At 44.9% G+C, this 19,548-nt stretch overlaps 1 protein-coding gene across 2 annotated transcripts; it reads right to left on the reverse strand.

Moving 5' to 3' along the window:
- Window positions 1-1,129: 1,129 nt before the first annotated feature.
- ERP27 (endoplasmic reticulum protein 27) lies at window positions 1,130-19,195 on the reverse strand. 2 transcript variants are annotated; one of them, XM_086887686.1, is made up of 7 exons: window positions 18,999-19,195; window positions 18,687-18,787; window positions 15,778-15,915; window positions 12,374-12,487; window positions 9,247-9,372; window positions 2,260-2,457; window positions 1,130-1,661 (listed from the first exon to the last, which is right to left on the reverse strand). In XM_086887686.1, exons 1-7 carry the CDS (start codon window positions 19,117-19,119, stop codon window positions 1,617-1,619), a joined length of 843 nt encoding a protein of 280 aa, XP_086743812.1. In that variant the 5' UTR covers window positions 19,120-19,195; the 3' UTR covers window positions 1,130-1,616. The 2 variants fall into 2 exon arrangements, with proteins under 2 accessions (XP_086743812.1, XP_086743813.1); XM_086887687.1 differs by lacking the exons at window positions 18,687-18,787; window positions 18,999-19,195 and adding an exon at window positions 17,329-17,794.
- Between the last annotated feature and the right edge of the window lie 353 nt (window positions 19,196-19,548).

Here is a 19,548-nt window from a genome sequence, read left to right on the forward strand (position 1 = left end):
TGCATCTGGCCAAGACAGACTTCAGGCATTCGTGCAGCAGGTCAGGGCCCTCACACTCTTCAGTCTAGACCAAAGACAGATGTGCATGATTCTGGAAACACCTACAGTGCAAAGGCTCCTCACAGATGTCTCCTCAGAAGACCATCCCTCTCTACCTCTATACTGCAGAGAAAGGAATAAACCCTTCCTAGGGAGGAGCAAGCTATCGCTGTAAAAAGGAGCAGTTTTCCAACTGAGGGACAGTGAGCAGGGTCAGGCAGGAGATACAGCCCTGCACATTCTAGGACTGGAATAAAACCAGGAGTTCAAAACCATCACACATCACTGACATAAGGATTCTGGAAGGCAGGTGTGAGTCTACTCTGCCTGGGTTCTGAGCCACTGGGATGTGAGACATCTCTTATCCTCAAAGCTGTAGTGTGACAAGGTCTAGGATGGGACTGGCTCCCCAGTACTTCAGAGGTGCTGATCCCTGTGCTCACACCTTCACACAGATCAACAACAAAGTTGCTTCGTTCACAAGTCATTCCAGTCCAGTACAACCTCTGGCCATACCCAGGGCAAAAGCAGCAAGGTATTCTGACACCTTAGATCCTTCCCCTCTCTCTGGGGCTCAGCCTCCAACTCTTAGCATCTATCCTGTACCTCTCTAGTCTTTTTCAATGCACAAAAGCCACAAGGGCACCCAGCAGAATTCAGGCATATAATTTGATATTTTATCCCTGTACACACACTCATTCAAGAGGTCATCTGGTGCAGACAGTTCTCTTCCCTGGCTGTACCGATGGTGAGAGCATGCCTTACTCTGATCAACAACAGCCTCTTCTGGGTAAGATTTCTGACTGCAACATCTTAGGCTCATTCATTTTTGCTGCACCATCTCAAACCTGATTACCTAGTGCTGTTCTGATCCCAAAGCTTCACAGATATCTCCTATCCTGGTGGAAATATCTACGGACAATGGGTCATTTCCATAGGGAATGATTCCTAGCAACCAACCTGACTGGTTAGGCACTGCATTGGTTAAACTCAGAGAAAGGAGGTTTTTTGAGCTTACTCACTCATAAATACAGAGACTTTGTCCTTAAGTGAAAGACAAGGGGAGTGGAAAATAACATTTGCATAAAAATTCAGGCCATTTACTTACTGCTTTATTTAGTAAAATAAATGGAAAATTTCATGTGATATCAAGCAACACATCTATTTTAGTATCAGGAGGGGCTGACAGTGGATCTCAGCACGGCACCAAAACCCAAAAGAATGAAGGAAACAGATCCCTGGGAACTACTAGCTTTGCCTCTGATATTGCCATTTCACTATTGATATTTCACTAATATCAAAGGTGTTGAAGCCACCCTTTGCTTCAACAGAGTGGCACAGAAAGACATATTATAGGGCAATACCAGAGGTCCTGCAGTACTGCAAAAAAGAGATCTGGAGCCAACAAATGAGAAGAGATAAGAGATTCCTGGAGAGGATAGACAGCATGTATGTACATAGAATGATGATTGGAATCCATGACTGACTTGGCTCAGGAAGTGCTGAGCTGCAGGGCAGAGTGAACTCTTCATACACCAGAAACAGACACTGGCTACAGTCATCCTCTTGGCTGAGAATCAGAGTTCTTCATTGAGGGGCTTCTCCTCAGATCTGTCTTCTTTCTAAAACACATTGGAGGCATGAAATAAGTTTTGACATTACTTGGTTTCTCAGCATAGGGATAAAGAAAACAAAATAAATGCCTCCCTGTTCAACAGAGACAGAGAGGACTTTTCACACTGAATGAACATGGAGATTTAATTGTGCCTTTCCCAGAAGAGACCTCTGGTAGAGTCCTAAGACCCTATCTGTACACTCTATTCTGTAGTCTTCCTGATAGATTTAATTCCTATCCATGCCACTATCTCTCTGACCTGCTCTCATATGCTGCCATCCACCACGTCCCTTCTCAGCATCCAAAAGCACCTTTCACTTTGTCCCCCTAGATGCTGTTCCCAAAAAATAGATACTTCACAGAGACCTTCATACAGCTGCAGAGATCAGTGAATTCTTCTTGCTGTAGACTAGAAGGCAGAGGTCAATGAAGAAAGAGGCTCTGCAAAGACATTCATCTCTGCTCTGCCCTAAATCTAATGCTTCTCTGTTATTCAGGTGGAAATGTACATGAAAGAGAAAGTGATGGGGATGGGGAGGAGTTCAAGGAACTGAAGTCATCTTCTTCAAGAGCCTGGTAAACAACTGCATCGGGACCCCCTTTACCTTTTGCATTCTCTGTTGGAAACGATTACAGAAGTCCTGTACATGCTCAATGGAGATGTCATCCACAGTCAACAGATCATGCTCATCATCCGGTGTGTGGAATATAGCCAGAGCTGGCAGCTGGGACTTCTTCAGCTGGAAGTATGACAATACTCGCTCATTGCTCTTCAAATTGCTGTCTAATAGGATAAAGAGAATCTGCGATAGAAATAGGAAATAAAATGTGAGAAAAACAGAAGCTGAGACAGAGAACAGATCCCCAAACAGTGGTCATATGAAGATTAACAGTGATATTTTTATAAAGAGTTTGAGAAAACCATCCATACTCTGTTAGGACAACACTTTCCTTGGCCACTATCTAGCAGCTCCACGCAGTGCATTTGACTGTATTTTATCAAGTCCAGACTTACACTACCAAACAAAATGTCTTCTCTCACCTTCTTTAAAAACATACCGACAGAATGACAGGAAGGCAGTCTCCACTTCTATTCTCATTATAGATTAGGACACAATATGTCTTTTGTCTTAACAGCAAATGTCAAAGAAGCTGAATCCTTTACTTGCATGTTATTTGGATAAGATGCTCACATCCATGCAAGACCCAGGGTAAAAAGGGGTTTTGGTGTGGGAAGAATCAAATTCAATCTCAAGAATGTGGGAAGGAAATACAGGGCATCAGGAGCCTTCAGGGATAAGAACACGGGAATACCAAAACCAAAGGACTTATCGAAGTGAGCTGCAGTGAGCACAAATGAGGATGCAATGATTTGGGAAACAGAAGTTGTTGGCAAGACACCAATGTCCATATAGCCCAGTTCAGTGGAGCATTCAGGCCTGGGGAGAGAAGCTCCACATGCATATCGCAGGATGAGAATGACCTATGGACATTACTATAAAATTTATAAAAGAAAATAAATATATAGCAGTTAAAAAATTTAATCACTGACTTGATTAAATAGAATCCCTCAGCAGATGAGATCCAAGTCAATGAAATAAACACCCAGCTAGCATTTGTCATTTTATATTCTTTTTACCCTATGCAATCTGCTGGGCCTAGCATATCCAATGTACCTACAGACAAGGCTACGGTTTTACTTAAACAAGAAAAGGGTTTTTTTTAAAAAAAGGAGAAATGTAATGTGAAGATTATGTGCCCAGTTCCCAGGCTGTGACTCATGTTTTTCTTTCTTTTCAATGAAGAACACTCCAGTTAGTTCCAAACTTGTTTTCTTCTCTAAAAATAAACTTCATAAATCCTAAATTCTTTACTTATTAAATTTACATTCTATAAAAAACAAATATATCTGAAAACTTTCCTAGGCAACAGCCTATGGGAAGGAGGGATAGTTAGGCAGCTGTAAGGTTTAACTTCAGTTTTATAGTGAAATACAGAAACAGGAACAGCACTTTCACTGCATATGTGATATTCACCAGTTGTAATTTTTCTTTCAAAAGTCAACTCTGCCCCAAGAGCAAAAAGCTAGTGAGCAGAGAGGTTGTGGGGTACTTCTCCTAGAGTGTTTAATTCATCTTTTTGCAGGATAAAACAAGAAGCTAGAAAACACATATTTAAGGTTCACAGGTCTAGGGACATGATCTAAGAGGCTTTCAGATGGAACAGCAGTATGTAATGTTTTAGGGCTCTCTTTTCAACTAGAAAGCTGGGAACAGAGGCCGGTGTTGGAGAGAAACACTTTCAGAGTGTCAGTACAGTAAATGGTACTGCATTTTCATAGTGAGTTCAGCAGCTTTTGGGTTTCTCTATAAGAGATTGACTAGACAAAAATATTTTTTTAAGCAAATGTTAAAGAAGAAGTCATTAAAATAAATTTTTTTAAAAAAGTGTTTCATTACTTCCTGTACAAAATCTCCACCACCTTTAGAACAGATGAAAAGCATTTAAAAATAGTAAAATGAATAAATGTTAGTCAATATTGTTCATATCATCAAGCTTCCAGATTTTCCTAAAACACACAAAACTAAAAAGCTGTACATATTTTATCCACAAATACCAAGAACAGAGTAAGAATAAAAGAGTAAAAAGGCTGAGGTTTAGAACACCAAATTGCTTCTTCCTCACAGGAGCAAACAGAAACACACAAACTGGCCCCTCAGCTAGAAAGGCTGAGATATCATCATGGTTCAGAGTTACTGACTTGGATCTCTCTAATGACTCCCATTTGGCTCACAGAGTTACAGTGTGCCGAAGTACAGCAAAGTTTCCTTCTCTGCCTGTATTCAAAACATACAGGAAAGAGAGCAATTGCATTTGGCCACCATAGCTCAGAAGAAGACACCTTAATGCCAATGAGAATGATGCATTCCTGGGAGGTCTGTGACATGGGATGAGTCCTCCTTCAGAAGAAGGGCTCACCATGCACCCTATGCTGGTTGTGCTCCAGGAGTCCTGCCAGGGCCTGTGTGGTCTGGAGGTCACACCTGTGGGGAAGAAGGTAGGATGTGTTGGCCCAGAGGCCACAAGCACTGGAAGGCTGATCTTCATAGCAGCTGAAAACCAAGACGGTTTCTCAGCTGGCACGTTTCTGTGACAGATGCCATCTCATGGAACTGCTGTTTTTTCATGAGGAATTAATTTTGTTCTGAGATTCTCAGTCAGCTCCAATCATAAAGGATGAGTGCAGTAACCATGGAAAATTATATTGACCATGAGGCAGGATTCACACTGCCTAACTTCTGCCATCCGGATCCTAGCCTTGTCTCAGCCAGTCATCTATGTAACCTCTACAATAAACAGTGACAGGCACTTTATTCCACCTATTTTAGAAGGGAAGGAAACATATGCCTGTCCTTCTTTTTCATCATTGAAAAGAGCGTAAAACCTTTACTCAGATGACCTACCAAAGCTACAGTTCATCAAAAACAAATCGCTCTTATAATGGCAGCTCTAATGTCACCACTAGAGATGAGTTAGTTCCATCCCAAACAGAAAGTTCACTTTCCATTTCATACTAGCCTGTACAATAGCTGGTTGGGTGTTTTAAATTCTGAGATTATTTCCATGAGGTTTTTTTTCATTTTGTAGCAATCTTCTAGCCTGTGTTCAGAGATCTTCTTCTTCAGGCAGTGAAGGATATCCTGAATGAATGAGTAACCCCTGGCACAAAATGTCCCCTTCACACATGATATTATCTGTGCACTGTCACTTGCAATAAGCCACCTTCCATAAATTTTGCACACTGATACTGTCTTGGTGTCTTGACAAATTGATTCCTAGCCCAGTGCTTTTAGAACATCGAGTTCCTGGTAGATACTAAGACATGGAATAATGTTATTGCCCAAGAAATTAAAGTTAATTGAAAATAGCAATGATAGAAACCAATTTGTCATCGCTTAGTTTTTCTTCAAACAAAGAAAAACAGAAAGGATGTTCAAGCCTTATATCCAGTTTTGACTTTGAACTTCAGAGAGCTGCAGTTCACTGTTTCACATAAGCAAAAAGATCAGATTCTGATGTTTGAGTAATGTCTTACATCATAGTACATTAAAGTAAAACAAAACCATCAGTCACAAATTAAAAAAAGACAGCTATTAAAACAACTTTACTGCAGATATCTATTAAGTGACATAAAAAGACCATATTTACAGGCTCCTCTGTTTATGGCTAAAAGAGGCATCTCTAAACATCATCTCTTTTAGTTCTGAAACCATCAGTATCTGACAAGAAGAATAAAAATTGTGCGAATGACTGCAAGAGAAAGGGCATCATCTTTTCATTTCCATGGAAGAACTCCTGAAGGACACCAGGAGTTTCTCAGAATGCATTTCCAAATGGACCTACTTCTAAATTAAAAGGGAGTTTACAAGCATCCCTGCCCAAACCACTTTGACATTGGAAACAAATTATGTCAGCTGCAACAAAATCTGCTTTTGTTATTCCAAACATCATCTTATTGAGACTTCTGCAAACACCCATGAGTTACACCAGCTGTAATTATCATGTTATATTCTGATACTGTGGAAAGAAAACTGAATATGCCTATTCTAGTTTGGCTCAGCAATGCAAACCCTGACATCTCCTTTCCAGTGCATTTCTTTCCTTGCCTGGACTCTTGGCAGTACTTTCTCAAATAAGCACATATTTGATTGAAGATCCAAGAAGGCGGGTGGATTTACTCTTGCAGCTGCAATGCTCTGAACCCGGTTCACTGTTATCCACCCACAATTGTTTCTCAAAGTGTGCTAGAAAATGACTATATTTCTTCTTATTGTTGTCAGCTTCTGCTGGCTTAGCATCATCTACCATTTGCATTTTCCTCTCCAATATTTTATAGCACCGAGGCTCCACAATAAAATCTAGAAAAATGTAGATGCCTCCAGGCATCCAGCAACTCACTGTTGCTCAGGGTGCAGTTCAGACTGTTTTCAAGTAAAAATCCTCACCATCCTACCTCATGGATCCTCCAGCTGAAAATTTCAGCTGCCCCTCAGGCAGAAGTGAAATTATCATAAACCAGAGGTGAAAGGACCACAATCCAGAAACTGGCAGGTGAATCACTTCCTCATGATCCATTAACAGTTGGACTCAATCATCTTAGGCGTGTTTTCCAACCTAAGTTATTTCACAATTCTGTGGTTTTTCTTCACACTTTGGGGTTAGTCTCTCAGCAGCAGCTGCAGTTCCTCTTCATCTCTCCATCCACATAATATGTTTCTCTTTTCCCTCCCATGATGGACAATGTGATGACAATGGCAAGGACGACTCTTCCATCAGCGTGCAGCAGAGATGTGTGGCAGGATGGGTACCCCTTCTCCTGCTTGGGACCCCCTTTGAGGCTCTGTCTGTGCTCTGCACTGGCTTGTAGAAATGCTGCAACACACCCCAAGTATCCCCACTCTTTTTTGGGGCTCTGCAGTCACTGTGAAGCAGTGCTGGATGCAGTGGTACATGCTCACAGGGAGCCTGAACATCTCTGCACTGCACAGCAACGCTTCCTTGCTCAAACCACTGGTAGCACCAACCCCTTTAGCACAAACAAGCCCTTCACCACTATCCCACAGGACAGGAATTATTCACTGGTAATCCTGAACAAAATTCAAGTCAAGAATCTTGCATTTATTCTCAGACAATCTGCAAGCCACTAAAAGACAAAAAAAAAAATTAATTTATACTTATTTTGAAGCAAACCTCAATTAACTTGGTAGTTCCAACAACACGTAACTTCACACAGGAAAATTAGCCAGTAAGGATTTTCATGGTATTGTGCAGTGGCTTCCGCTGTTACCCAAACTAATTCAAGTCTTTCTACATGACACAGGAATGGAGACAAACCTATGTGGGCATATCACTCTCTTTACTCCTTACTATCCAGATACTCCTAAAATTCAAACAGAGGGACCCTAGCACTGTCTCTCTGCTTTCTAGGAGGGCAGTCCAAAACACAATTTACTCCTCAGAGTGCCACTCCTTTGGGAAAAACAACTTGTTCGACACTAAGTCACTTCATCTCTATGTCCTCAAGTACCACAGCAGTAAAGTGGAAATAATTAGTCAAATTCCCACATCTTTAATGTTTATATTTTACTCTGGCAAACTTGTAGCCTGATTCGGTTGGAAACTTGCCTGCACAAATAAAAAGAAAAAAATAGATTTGGCTTGCTGAGAATTCATAAATTGTCTGAACTTCAGTAAAACATTTTATCCAATGTTTAGTGAAGTATTTCTAGGAAAATTATAGCCATTTTCTCAGATCTAGGCAAGTCACATGAAAACTAGATGCAGCTGCATCAGCAAAGGACAGTGATGCCAAACAGCACTGTTAGAAGAAATAGCTGCTAGGTGGAGACCTGTATCAGACTCGGCTTCTCATGGAGAACAGTGGTAATGGTGTCACTTTAACACACATTTCACAACAGGCAAATGGAATTTTACAGATAAATGCATCTTGTTTTATAACTACATATTCATCAAAGCAAAACATTTTTGAAGAGACCTTTTGATTTTGATGCACAGTTCCTGCCCATTCTCTTGCCACTGGTTAGGAAAGACATAAAGGTTCCAAAGTAGTCCTGCCATAAGCAAGTCTCAAGATTTTTGAGATTGCATGGTTCTGAGGTGGCCCCTGGATTGGAAGGTGAGGGTATACTTGATTTCTAATCTGTTCCTTCAATACCAAAACCTTCAATATGCAAAAGATGCATACAGATATTTTAGTTATCAGTTCCCAAATCTTTCCAGCTCCACGCTTCTCAGAGGAAGACCTCCTTATGCCTCTCAGCTCATCCTTCCCACTTCTGTGATATTCTGCCCCCTCCCATTTGCTGCTCTTCCTTGCCACAAATGCCTTCCTGTTGCTCCCAATCCTCCTTTGCTTTAAAGCTCATTCCTCTGTTCCTCGGACAAAAATTCCACTGTAATCCAGCTGCTGGCAGAGAAGCAGACATAGCATATTTTACTATTTGGGGACCTCTGTTCCCAGAGGGATGGGATTCAGGCAAAATTTCTCTGAAGCACCTCATCTATCTCATCACCTTAATGTGGGAAATCTAAGCAGTAAATTTGCAGCTCCTTTAAAATAGCCATTTCCCGAAGTCGAAGGGCTAAGAAGCACTGACATTATTTGCTGTCTGGTCACTTATATAAGATTCCTTGTTGTCCTGCAGGCTGTAGATACAAATTCACCTCTCACATCAGTGGAGCACAGCTGTTGCCAGACTGAAGAGAAGCAGCTGTGTGTCATCTCTCAGTACAAAGGAACAAAACTGGACTAAAAGCAACAAAGCACACCATGTTTCACCAAGAGAGCAGACAGGCAGGATTCAGAGGGTATTTCCCCTGTCAGGTGGCAAACTGGCAAAAGGTGAACAGAACCAACCCTTTCATTTAATTATCCAGATAAGCCCTCTTTTCCTGCTACTGGACCTTTGATCTCATAATTCACAGAGGAGATTATGCCCTCCCCATTCATGGCAGAAATGACTGGGTTTTTTCCTCCCTAACAGCCCCTCTTTCTCTCTGTTTGGACTTACCTTCCCCTTGTAGAGCTCTGCCGCCGCCCGAAACTTGCGCATTCGCTCAGGGTGCTTTGGAGACATCTTGTCCGTGATCAGGAGGAGGTTAAACTGCAAGGAACTCTGCATCACACCTATTGCTGTCTGCCCAGCACAGAGAGAGAAACACGGTAAAGGAGGTTGAGAATACTCAACCGGCATTGGATGCAGTGTCAGAGGGATGTAAATCCACATGGCTCAGCTGTGGTTTCTTTGCAAATCAGCATCACAAGCAAGACAGATTTCTTTAAAGCAGGGGGGATCCAATCTGGGTTCTTTGAAGAAACTCTTAACCTCCTGGCTTTTCTTATTCCCCAGACAAGAGTCTGAAGACCACAAAGGTCCATCACTGACCTTAAGATAGTCAGTGACTAGGCAAGGGGAGTAGGATTAGGGCAGAGTACAGGAAGATGAAGACTAGAGCAAGGATGTGAAGAGCAAGGCCAACAAACACTGAATATAAGGGTGTCCTAAATCACTGAGGTCCAGCATCTGTCTCAAATATGAGCATGAAAGTGGGAAGTTTTTGTGCTGTCAAGGTTGGTGCTTATCCTTATTTTCTTTCTTTAGTGTTGCACTGTATGTAGGATGGGGATGAGTCCACAGTTTCAGCAACCTGATGGCCTGGACACTCCTGAGTGCTGAGGGTTAAAATTGGCTCTGCTGTCCCACAGTGAGAGAAGACCATGGGCAAGGGCCAAGGGGACACTACACACTGGCCCTCTGTGAGGAACCAGGGCTGGCACTGCCCAGGGAGCCACGGCACCATCTCCATGAACTTGCTCACTCGCCATCTCACTGCTCCTTCCGCCTGCTTCCTGCAGGCCTGCTGCCTCTCCCTCAAATTAAACAGTAGTGGGGCCAGACCTGCTGCCTCCCTAGTGCCACCGAAACCACAGAGGCACACACTGTGCCGCTCCCTGCCAGTGGGAGCAGAAAGTTTCCACATGCTCCAGCAGTAACAAGGAAGGGGTCAGGGAGTGCATGCTGGCAAGAGCTGTGAATAACAGAGCATCTAGCTCTTGGCAGACAGGACTCTGCTGTGTGCTTCATGTTTATCAGATATTTTGCATCTCTTCTCTTTTCTGACAGTGTGCAGCTGAGGCAGGGGACAGCAGAGGGGTTGCAAGCTAAGCTGGAAAACATTAGAGGATCTCATGGGAGAGAATGAGGCTGAAAGAGAGGGTGAAGCCAGCCAGCACCGAGCCCCTTGACAAGGCTGGGGTGAGAGCGGACACGGCGGGAGCAGCAGTGCCTCCAGCAGCTCCACACAAAGGTGTGCTTGTCCACACAGCCTTGTGTAAGAGCAATCAGCAGAGCTCATCAGCAGGGCTGGATCACATCTGACTCTCCTGAAAAGCCCACAGGGTAAACATTGCCTAAAAATTCCTCAAGTATGTGGGAGAAACAGTAAGGGCCCCAGGATGGGGAGAGAAACTCTTGGCAGCACTTGGTGCGAGCCGTGTGACCCCATTATCTCCTGACCTGCAGCATTTTTGGATGCAAACAGCATATGCGCTGGGAATAAATATTTATGAAAAACCAAGCTACCTTAGGGAAGCTGGGAGGGTTTGGGGCCAGGGGCTGCAGGAGGCACTGTTAATTTCAGCACCTTGATAGAGGTCCAGAGCACCTGGGAAAAAAACCTGTAACAACATCTGTACTGACAGTCAGGGTGGAGGAGACCAGCTGAACAGCTGAGGATTTCTCAGTGAGAGAGACAGCCTGGGTGCCAAACAGGACACCATGCAGTGAGAACCCAAAGCATCAACAGAAATGCCTAAACAAAGAGATATTGTCCCACGAAATGCAAAAGGATCTAATAGGGGCTCCCAGGTTTCAGAAGGTCTGGAAAATTACAAAGATGAGAACATCATCCCTGCTGATGTGACTTGGATGTTCTTAAAGGGCTGTTAGGCCAGTGGGGCAGGATATAGCAATCTCCAGAAATATTTTGTGAATTCAAAATCTATTTTTCCCTTTTGAAGATGAAAAAACATATTTTTTTTTTCCTTTTCTTGGTTACAGAAAAAAGAGCAACCTCTTACCATATTTCACTGTGGGGAAAAAAAATGTTAAATTTCTAAACAAAATACTCTCCTACTGGTGGGTTGTGACTGAACTGATCGAGTGCATCTGTTCTCTTAGGTGATCCTTGAGTTTATATTGAAAAGGTATAGCTCTGCAACAGGTTGGGCCATTCTTCTCTGATATAAACTGAGCCTGGTCAGCACTGTTATAGCTGTCCAGAAGGCCACAGAATACCCCATCAGCAATGATAAAGTCTCAGCCATGCAGCAACTGGGGCTTCTAAGACCTACTGACTCCATAGCAATGAGACCAGGGAAGTGCTGGGATTTCAGAGGAACCTAAATCCTTGGTCAACCTCTATAGCAGGGAGGAGCACTGGGACCCTGCTAGTTAGATGGGTGAGCCAATGAAGATGGCCCACATGGAAGCATTCTAAGCCTGATTTTGTGTGTGGTTGGTTGGTTGGTTGGTTGGTTGGTTGGTTTGTTTGTTTGTTTGTTTGTTTGTTTTGGTGGTAGTTGTCGTTGAACTGATGAATTCTGGAGAAAGGATGGAAGGGATGGGAAAGATTTTGCTTGGGAAGTTCCCAACTCGCTCTTGAATATGCATTCCAATATCAGGGCTTACATCAAGCCCTGTGTGCTGAGTGATGCAGAAAAGCCTGCCTTCTGAGAGCAGGTCATTTGAGCTTCCATGTTTCTCAAGGCTTGTCAAAGAGAGGGCATTCTGGCTGAGCTGGCTCTGCAGGCATGGCACAGCACGGCCAATGTCCATGGGATGAGGCAGCACTGCATGCAGAGTAGTAAGAAGTGGAGTTTTCTGCCCCTCAACATCCCAAATTTACTGGAAAACCAAACTGTGATGAGTTTCTTTGTCTCCCACCGCACTCATGCCCCAGCAAATCTGCTTCCAGTCCACTTGTGGAGCAGCAGTGAAGAGCTATGTGGCTTCCTCAACCCCATCTACACCATCGGTGCAACCCTCACACACATCTGGGCATGCAAACTGGGGCCAGAGGATACCATGAGAGGAAGGCCAAGAGCGAGGGTGAGGACTGCAGGGAGCTGGTAATTACCACAGGGTTGTACTCTGTCACCAGGCGGAGCTCGTTCATCCGAACGAAGCGAGTCAGCTTCTTGGCATCAACATCTCTGTTGTTCATGTCCAGATCCCGCCGGTCATTGTCCACCTGAAGACAGGCAAGGACACCTACAGTCACAGCTGTCCTCTCCAGGAGCTCCTCCAGAGGTGCTGATTGCACTCACTCACAGAGACACCCACCCCCTGGGACACCACCATCCTCTGTCCCACACTACACAACCCCCACCTCTTCCCATCACCACTTCTGGAGGTCTAGAACCTGCAAGGACCAGCCTGCACTTTGAGATAAGGATCTCCCATCCTTCTCCAGCCTCCCAAGGACAAGAAAATCTCATGATACAGCAGAAATCTCTCAGGACTCCAGACATCCCCACGCTACCAGCTCTCAATGCACTGGAGACAGGGAGAATTAGCTGACAAACTGTTCTAAGCATTGTGGAGAGAAGTCATTAAATAGTCTAACTCCTCACATCAATACTGGCTTTACGTCCTTTTTTAAAATCTTCATCTGTTTATTCTGTTTCTTCTACAAGTAATAAACATTGGCATCACCCAGTATGGAATTCCTGGAAACATTGTGCAAGCAGGAAATCTCTCTAATAAAAAGAGGATTTTTCTTCCAGTACAGCAGGAAAGGAAAAAAAAAAAAAAAAAAAAAAATTAAGTCCAGCATATTTCAGCTTTAGAGGAAAATCCATCCTGCCACACATCTCCCCACACTTCATCCCCTCAAAATGATGTGATTTTTTTTATATTTTCATGACCTGATAAACAGAAAAAAAGCAGGTAACCACTGAATGATAGCAGTACACCAGAGTTTAAGGGCAGAGTTCCTGTGCAGTACCACCACAGGATGTGACTGAGGGACATGGGGACAGTGGTCTCTGACATGAAGTAGGATCAAAGTTTGGGATTTGAAAGCCATTGATACACATGTTGAATGAGGTTCTTGGGGCTGAGCAGCAGTCCACCTGCACACCCCAGATTTTATTCTCTGTGGCTGGGCAACCTCTGAAAGTTCTTGTGTTAGTTTTTCCAGTGGTGTGCAGACATCTAAAGTCATTTTTGCTGTTCTGTGGTCATTGGCAAGGTCTTTAATACCAGTCACCAGCCCTGTCTGACAACACAAGCTGGTGATTTTCAGACTGTGTGGCCCAATTCCTCTCACAGGTTTTCTTCCTGCATAACATGAAAGGGCAGCTCTGCTCAAGTAAATAAGATCAGGACAGTTCAACACCTGGGTGGGTGAGATCAGACAGGCTTTGAGAACCAATCTAAAGCAGCCCGGACTCTACAGAAAGTCTTCTCTTGACTTTTGTGGGCTTCTGGAAGCATCTGATTTCCATTTGGGGATAATAACAACTTGAATCTGCACTCAACATTTATGTTTTTAAGAAAATAAGGCTGAAAAATAGTCTGCATTTAATAGTTGAAGCTCTAGTCAAAATGTCTTTATCACTCCATATAATTAGGTTGTTAGCATCTGTTAATTATGTTGTTTTTAGGTCTATCAGGATTTGTTACTAGAAAAAATCAGCTTCTTTCCCATATATACAAAGAAGTCTCACCAGTTGACACAGTCCCTCCTACTACTGTAATTATGGCTTAAACTTCTAAGCATTGTGTTTCATACATTGCAAAGGCAAAGAAAAAATTAATTTATGCCTCTGATTCACTTCTATCCTGGTGACGCATCTTTGTATCCTTCAAATGAGTATTTGATTCCAAGTTCCTGTATCCGTTCTTTTAAAATTCCTTTTTATCTCTGACCTCTTACTCCTACATATTATTCAGCACCGGATAAAAGGAAAAATAATGTGTCTGATAATTTAAGAAAAACTGACAATCAGACGAGGGAATTGTCAACCATATTTGAACCTAACTAGTGTATTATTTTCCTGGCTGGTTTTTCCCCATATTAAACAAGAGTTCAGTTGCAAAAACTTGGCTCCAAACAAAGAATATTCAATATAATACAAATTGCAACAATCCAAACACTTTCTTTTATCAAACTGTCTCCCACTGCAGTCATCCTCACTATCTGCCACAGTGCAAAAACAAAGGAACTTTTCAATATTTTTGGAAGAAAACCACAGTGACTAAGAACAAAAATTGAAATGGGTGTTGCTTAAAATTGCAACATCTAGCAAATAAAAGGTTAAATAAAAGGACCTGCCTACCTATTGCTCACTCTTAGATCATTCTTTTTTAATTATTTGGATAATATCTGTGGTAAACATGGTGCAGGAAATGATGAGGGGAAAAAAGAGAACAAACTGTCCAATCTTTGTACAAGCTGGATCTAGAACTTGGCCAAGCTGCCATATTTAGTTTCCCTAGACCATGTTACCCATTTCTCCCCACCTCAAGCACTTAGACGTCTGGTGTCACAACATTTCACTGGCTTTTAGGACATCTTGTGCTGCCTGGGGCCCTGATCCTCTTCAGACACACCTACCTCTGCAGTTTTCAGCTGCCATATTTGTGTGAGGAGGGGAAACATGGGAAAATTGATGTAACTAGTAGAATACTTGCTCTGAGCTTTTCTTGGTACTTTTGCAACAAGTACATGGCTCTCCCCAGTATCATCTCCCTAAATTTCAGCAGATATAGCTATACTGAGGCTACATTGAGCTGCCTGCACTTAGAGGCAACAGACATCTGACCTAGCACAGCATCCATCCCTAAGAAGCTCCAAAGCAAGATTTCTAATGCCTAAAGTATATTTAGGAAATGAGTCTTCAAACCACAGTGTAGGGTGGCACAGCATCTCTTAACTGCAGAGACCTAGTCTGGATCTGTTTCCTGTCATGATGGAAAAGTTTTGTACCCTAGGAGACAGCTTTGGCTGCCTGAAGTGACACTTGCCAAGTTTTGATATCAAGCCTGCTGTGTTGATCCATTGTAACATGGGCTCTAGACGCTTTTCATGTGTCTCAGGACCCTTTCCAAAACCACAGAAACCTCATCCAAGTTCATGCCAAGCTCCAGGCAGGTCATGTAGAAACACAGGCATCGCTCTTTGCAGAGCAAAATGCTGAACCAGACCCGTAGGACAAACACCTAAATAGGAGAATCTTACCAGATATAATTAATGATCCTTGTCTCAGCGACAGGCACTCTGCAATTGAAAAGCAAAACCCCTCTTTGGGGAGGGAAGAACGATGTACTTTGAGGTGGGCAAGCAGCCTGACTGCCAACGACAACCCTATTTTTTGGCTTGCCCTAAGGAGAGATAACTTTTATGCTTTTTACCGCTGTACGCACTCCTCCCAGTGTGTCCCACCCAGACCAGCGCGCTGGGGGAGCCGGAACCAGACCCTTATGCGGGACACGCGGGTTTTTGCCTGGCAGCGTTCCCGGGAGGGAACCACGCACCCTGCGGAACAGCGCCACGGTGTTCTCCGGGGCGCCGTAGTGCGACAGGACGGCGGCGCTGCTGCTGAGCCCGAAGGACACCTCCGGCATCTCTCCGGCCGCGCGGCGAAACACGTCCGCTTCGGGGCTCTGCGGGTCCTGCGGACGGACAGGAGAGAGGGTCAGGGGCCGAGCGGATGAGGGGCCGAGACCGAACGGGGCCCCTGGGGCCGCACCGGCACCGGCACCGGCACCGGCACCGGCACCGGCACCGGCACCGGCACCGGCCGGTGCGAGCGCGCCACCTGCCGGCTGCTCGGTCCCCGCGGCACCCCCTGTGCGGGCGGGATGCTCCGGGATCCAGGAACCCGCCAGGATGGTGCTGAGCCCCTGGGCACTCAAAATGGAGGGAACAAACCCAGAACACTGGTGTAGCACGTTTATACATACATATATATATATACATGTGTATGTGTGTGTGTGTGTATGTGTATGTGTGAATGTATATATGTATATGTGTGTATAAATATAAATATAAATATAAAAATAAATATAAAAATAAATATAAATATAAATATAAATATAAATATAAATATAAATATACATATACACATACATATACACATACACATACATATACCTATACCTATACCTATACCTATACCTATTCCTATACCTATACCTATACCTATACCTATACATATACATATACATATACATACATATATATATGTGTGTGTGTGTGTGTAAGTGTAAGTGTGTTTTTAAATTCTATATATAAACGTCACAGTTTTTAAGCCCACCTTGATTCTAGAGTCAGGGGGTTACAGTTTTGAACACCTTGCATTATCAGTACCTTGGCTCCTTTTAAAAGGATATGTACATCCTGTAAAAAAGGAGCTCATTTAGGTGTATTAAAGGATAAAAATGCGCAATTTCTCAATATTTTGAGGCCCATTCTCTTTCCTGCAGAGTATTAACTACTACTAGCCTTTGCCTCTGCTGAAGCCTTCCTTGCTACTCCCATTCCCAACTTCTCAGTGATGTATTTTTGATGCTTCTATTTATTGGATATAAATTCTCAAGACATGGTCTCTGTTTGGAAATCGGTTTGTTTTTCTTTTTAGTTTGAACTGTCAGCTCAGCTGTTTGCGAGCCCAGAGAGAATGGAAAACAAAATTCTTTGTTCCTTCCAAAGAAAAAACGTCTCTCATGACCTGTTTTGGAAATGCCAGTGCATCAACATTGCTCTGTTGAGAGCGCTAAAGCCTGGGGTGGGAATAATCTCGCTGAGTTTTGGAGCATTCCCGGGAAACCTGGGCTTGACTCAGGCCTTTCCCAGCGCCAGGCGGGGTCTGTGGAGCAGGGCGAGGCTCCCATCGCGGCCTGCTGCTCCCGGTCAGGGAGGCCGTGCTCATTACACGGGAGGCTTGCCGAGCCACGTACTGCAGCGAACTAAAGGCTGCGGCAGAGAAATAATTGATGGTGAGCGGAGAACGTGGACTTTATTTGGATGAATATACTTTCAGGCCGAGAGCCAAGCCTTCCTGGCGCATATACGTCTTTATCTACCGTTCGAATGCAGGCCTGTCGCGCCTCAGGCACTGAAGGCCCGAGATGTCGCTGGCTGCTGCCTCGTGCTGCCGGCAGCTGGGATTTCAGAGTCCTGTCTGGCGCTGAAGAATGCCATCCTGCGGAGGGAGGTGACCGTGGCACAAGACAAAAGGACCCGTGTCCCTGCCGCAGCTCGGGAGGAGGCTCTGGGTACAGCTCTGCCACAAGCCCAGCCAGCCACCCTCGGGGAAGGAGGCGTCTCGGCACTTGCATTCCGCCTGTGCAGATTGCCTGGCTGCTTTGCACAGCTTCAGCGCTCCAGCTGCCTGCAGGCGCCGAGCTGGAGGCGGCTGGTGCTCTGTGATCAGTGCTTACAAAGCCCCTGGGGCATAAGCCTCCTGCGCTCCCAGACTTGTTGCTGCCCGCGCTGCACAGGCAGCACCATCGCTCCTCACTCTGGAGGGCTGTGGGGTGCCTCTCTAATCCAAGAGCATGATGCCCTCCCTAGGCTGCCCTCCAGCCCCAGGCACGGGGCAGAAGGAGGAAAGTGCTTGCAGAAGGAGCTGATTTTGAAAGCTCTGAAGCCTTCTCTCTGACATGAGGCAGTGCGTGGGCAGCAGCAGAGCAGAACGGAGCTCAAAGAAAACACGGGAAAAGCTGCAATTTGGGGACCTTAAAAGTAATAAGGATCCTGTTAAAGAAGCCTCCATTTTACAGTGCTGTAGCTCAATATTTTCCTTCTATTTTCTAAGGAAAAAGACTCTTGCCATTTGGGGAGGCAAAGGACTCAAATCTGTCACTCACCTTTGAATTCAGTGGAATTTAGTAAAAAGAGACAGACCTCAAGGATGTCTGCTCTGGGGAACAAAGAAGTGAGACAAAGACCATGCCTACATTCTCCCTACGAAGAGGCTGCAGCCTGAGCCCAAACCCTGTTGGACTTCAGCGGACCTGCACTATCACTTCTCCTTGAGACTTGGCTTCCTCACCCCTACCACACAGGCAGTGCCTTACTCTGTCTTTGCTGACTACAGTAAATAACTGATGTTCCTACTCACCCCTCACCAACACTGTTCCTCTACCATGCACATTTCTTTGTTACTTCCCCTGCAGCATTTCCTTCTCTCCTGCTCCAGGGCTTCTACAACCTCCTTCATCTTCCTCCCTTGCTTCATCTCCTTTTCCATGCACAGACCAAATTCCGTGTTCTCTCTGTGACCCAACACCAAATCCCTCCACATTCCTGTCACAGGCCCAGCACCTTTTGGGACAAGAGCTGACTTTGGCAGGTGTTTACACCACATCCAGCCTCATGCTCTCATCAGGGACGGACGACAGAGCTCACAGCTGGCAGAGGGGAGGTGCTGTGAACACACCTGGAAGAACCCAATGACTGCCACTTCTGCACCGCTGACAAAGGCTTCAGCATCTGCGACGTTGTTTAACAGGACAGGTTTCTCTGTGGTGCTGGCTGTGCCTGCAGAGCAAAGGTCAGGGTTGGGCAGTGTACCCAAGGAGCAGCTCAAAGAGGAGCCCCCCAACACACACACAAGCATCCCAACCTTACAAGCTCACCCACACACCTCTCCTGCGAGTTCAACGCAATGTTTGTGCAGCATACCTTGGATAAGGAGGACTCCCTGCAGCAGACCCAGACTTTCCCCAAGGCAGGAAGAAAGCTCACTTACCGTGGGATGCCAAGTCACTCCCTCCAGCACACCCTGCTGGGGAGCATCTGGTAAGCAGGATAGCAAAGAGGCACGGGAAGATGGATGAGCCCATGGTACCAGCTTGCCTTCGCCTCGCCATGCCACCCTGCTCCAGTCCTCAGCAAGAGACACGTCAGCTGCTGTGGGGACCCACAACCTCTCCTGGGGCGGTGGGAAGGGAGCAGCTGGCCCAGGTCAAAGCCTTCAGCTCCTGAGATAACTGCCTGGCTGTAGAAAGCCCCTCCCTGCTGTGCAGGAATCAGCCTTGGAGAGCTGCAGCAACACTGCTGGTGGTGTGCCCTCATCCACAGCACTTGACATCGCAGCTGCCCTGCACCCTTGTGACCAGACACCCCAGACAGGTTAAGAACATCCATCTCCAGCTGCTGGATCCCAGAGGCTGATGTTCCCTTGTGCTTGGCCAGCAGGCTAGCCACGGGGACATGCAATTCTTGCATTAGCTCTGGGGAACAGCTGCTACAGTAAGTGTTAAACATGAGAAGGGTATCTTACAGCTCCCTGGCTCCTT

Source organism: Cyanistes caeruleus, chromosome 4 (genome assembly GCF_971803275.1).
Source record: "Cyanistes caeruleus chromosome 4, bCyaCae1.hap1.1, whole genome shotgun sequence".
NCBI lineage: Eukaryota > Metazoa > Chordata > Aves > Passeriformes > Paridae > Cyanistes > Cyanistes caeruleus.

Excerpts from the sequence above, each read along its gene's own strand:
- ERP27 (XM_086887687.1), bottom strand. The coding sequence starts at position 17,583 with ATGCAAGTGCCGAGACGCCTCCTTCCCCGAGGGTGGCTGGCTGGGCTT. Across the intron at positions 2,458-9,246 it reads CAGAGCTCTACAAGGGGAAG|ATTCTCTTTATCCTATTAGA; the intron begins GTAAGTCCAAAC and ends TTTCTATCGCAG. Across the intron at positions 1,662-2,259 it reads TCCAACAGAGAATGCAAAAG|AAAGAAGACAGATCTGAGGA; the intron begins GTAAAGGGGGTC and ends AATGTGTTTTAG.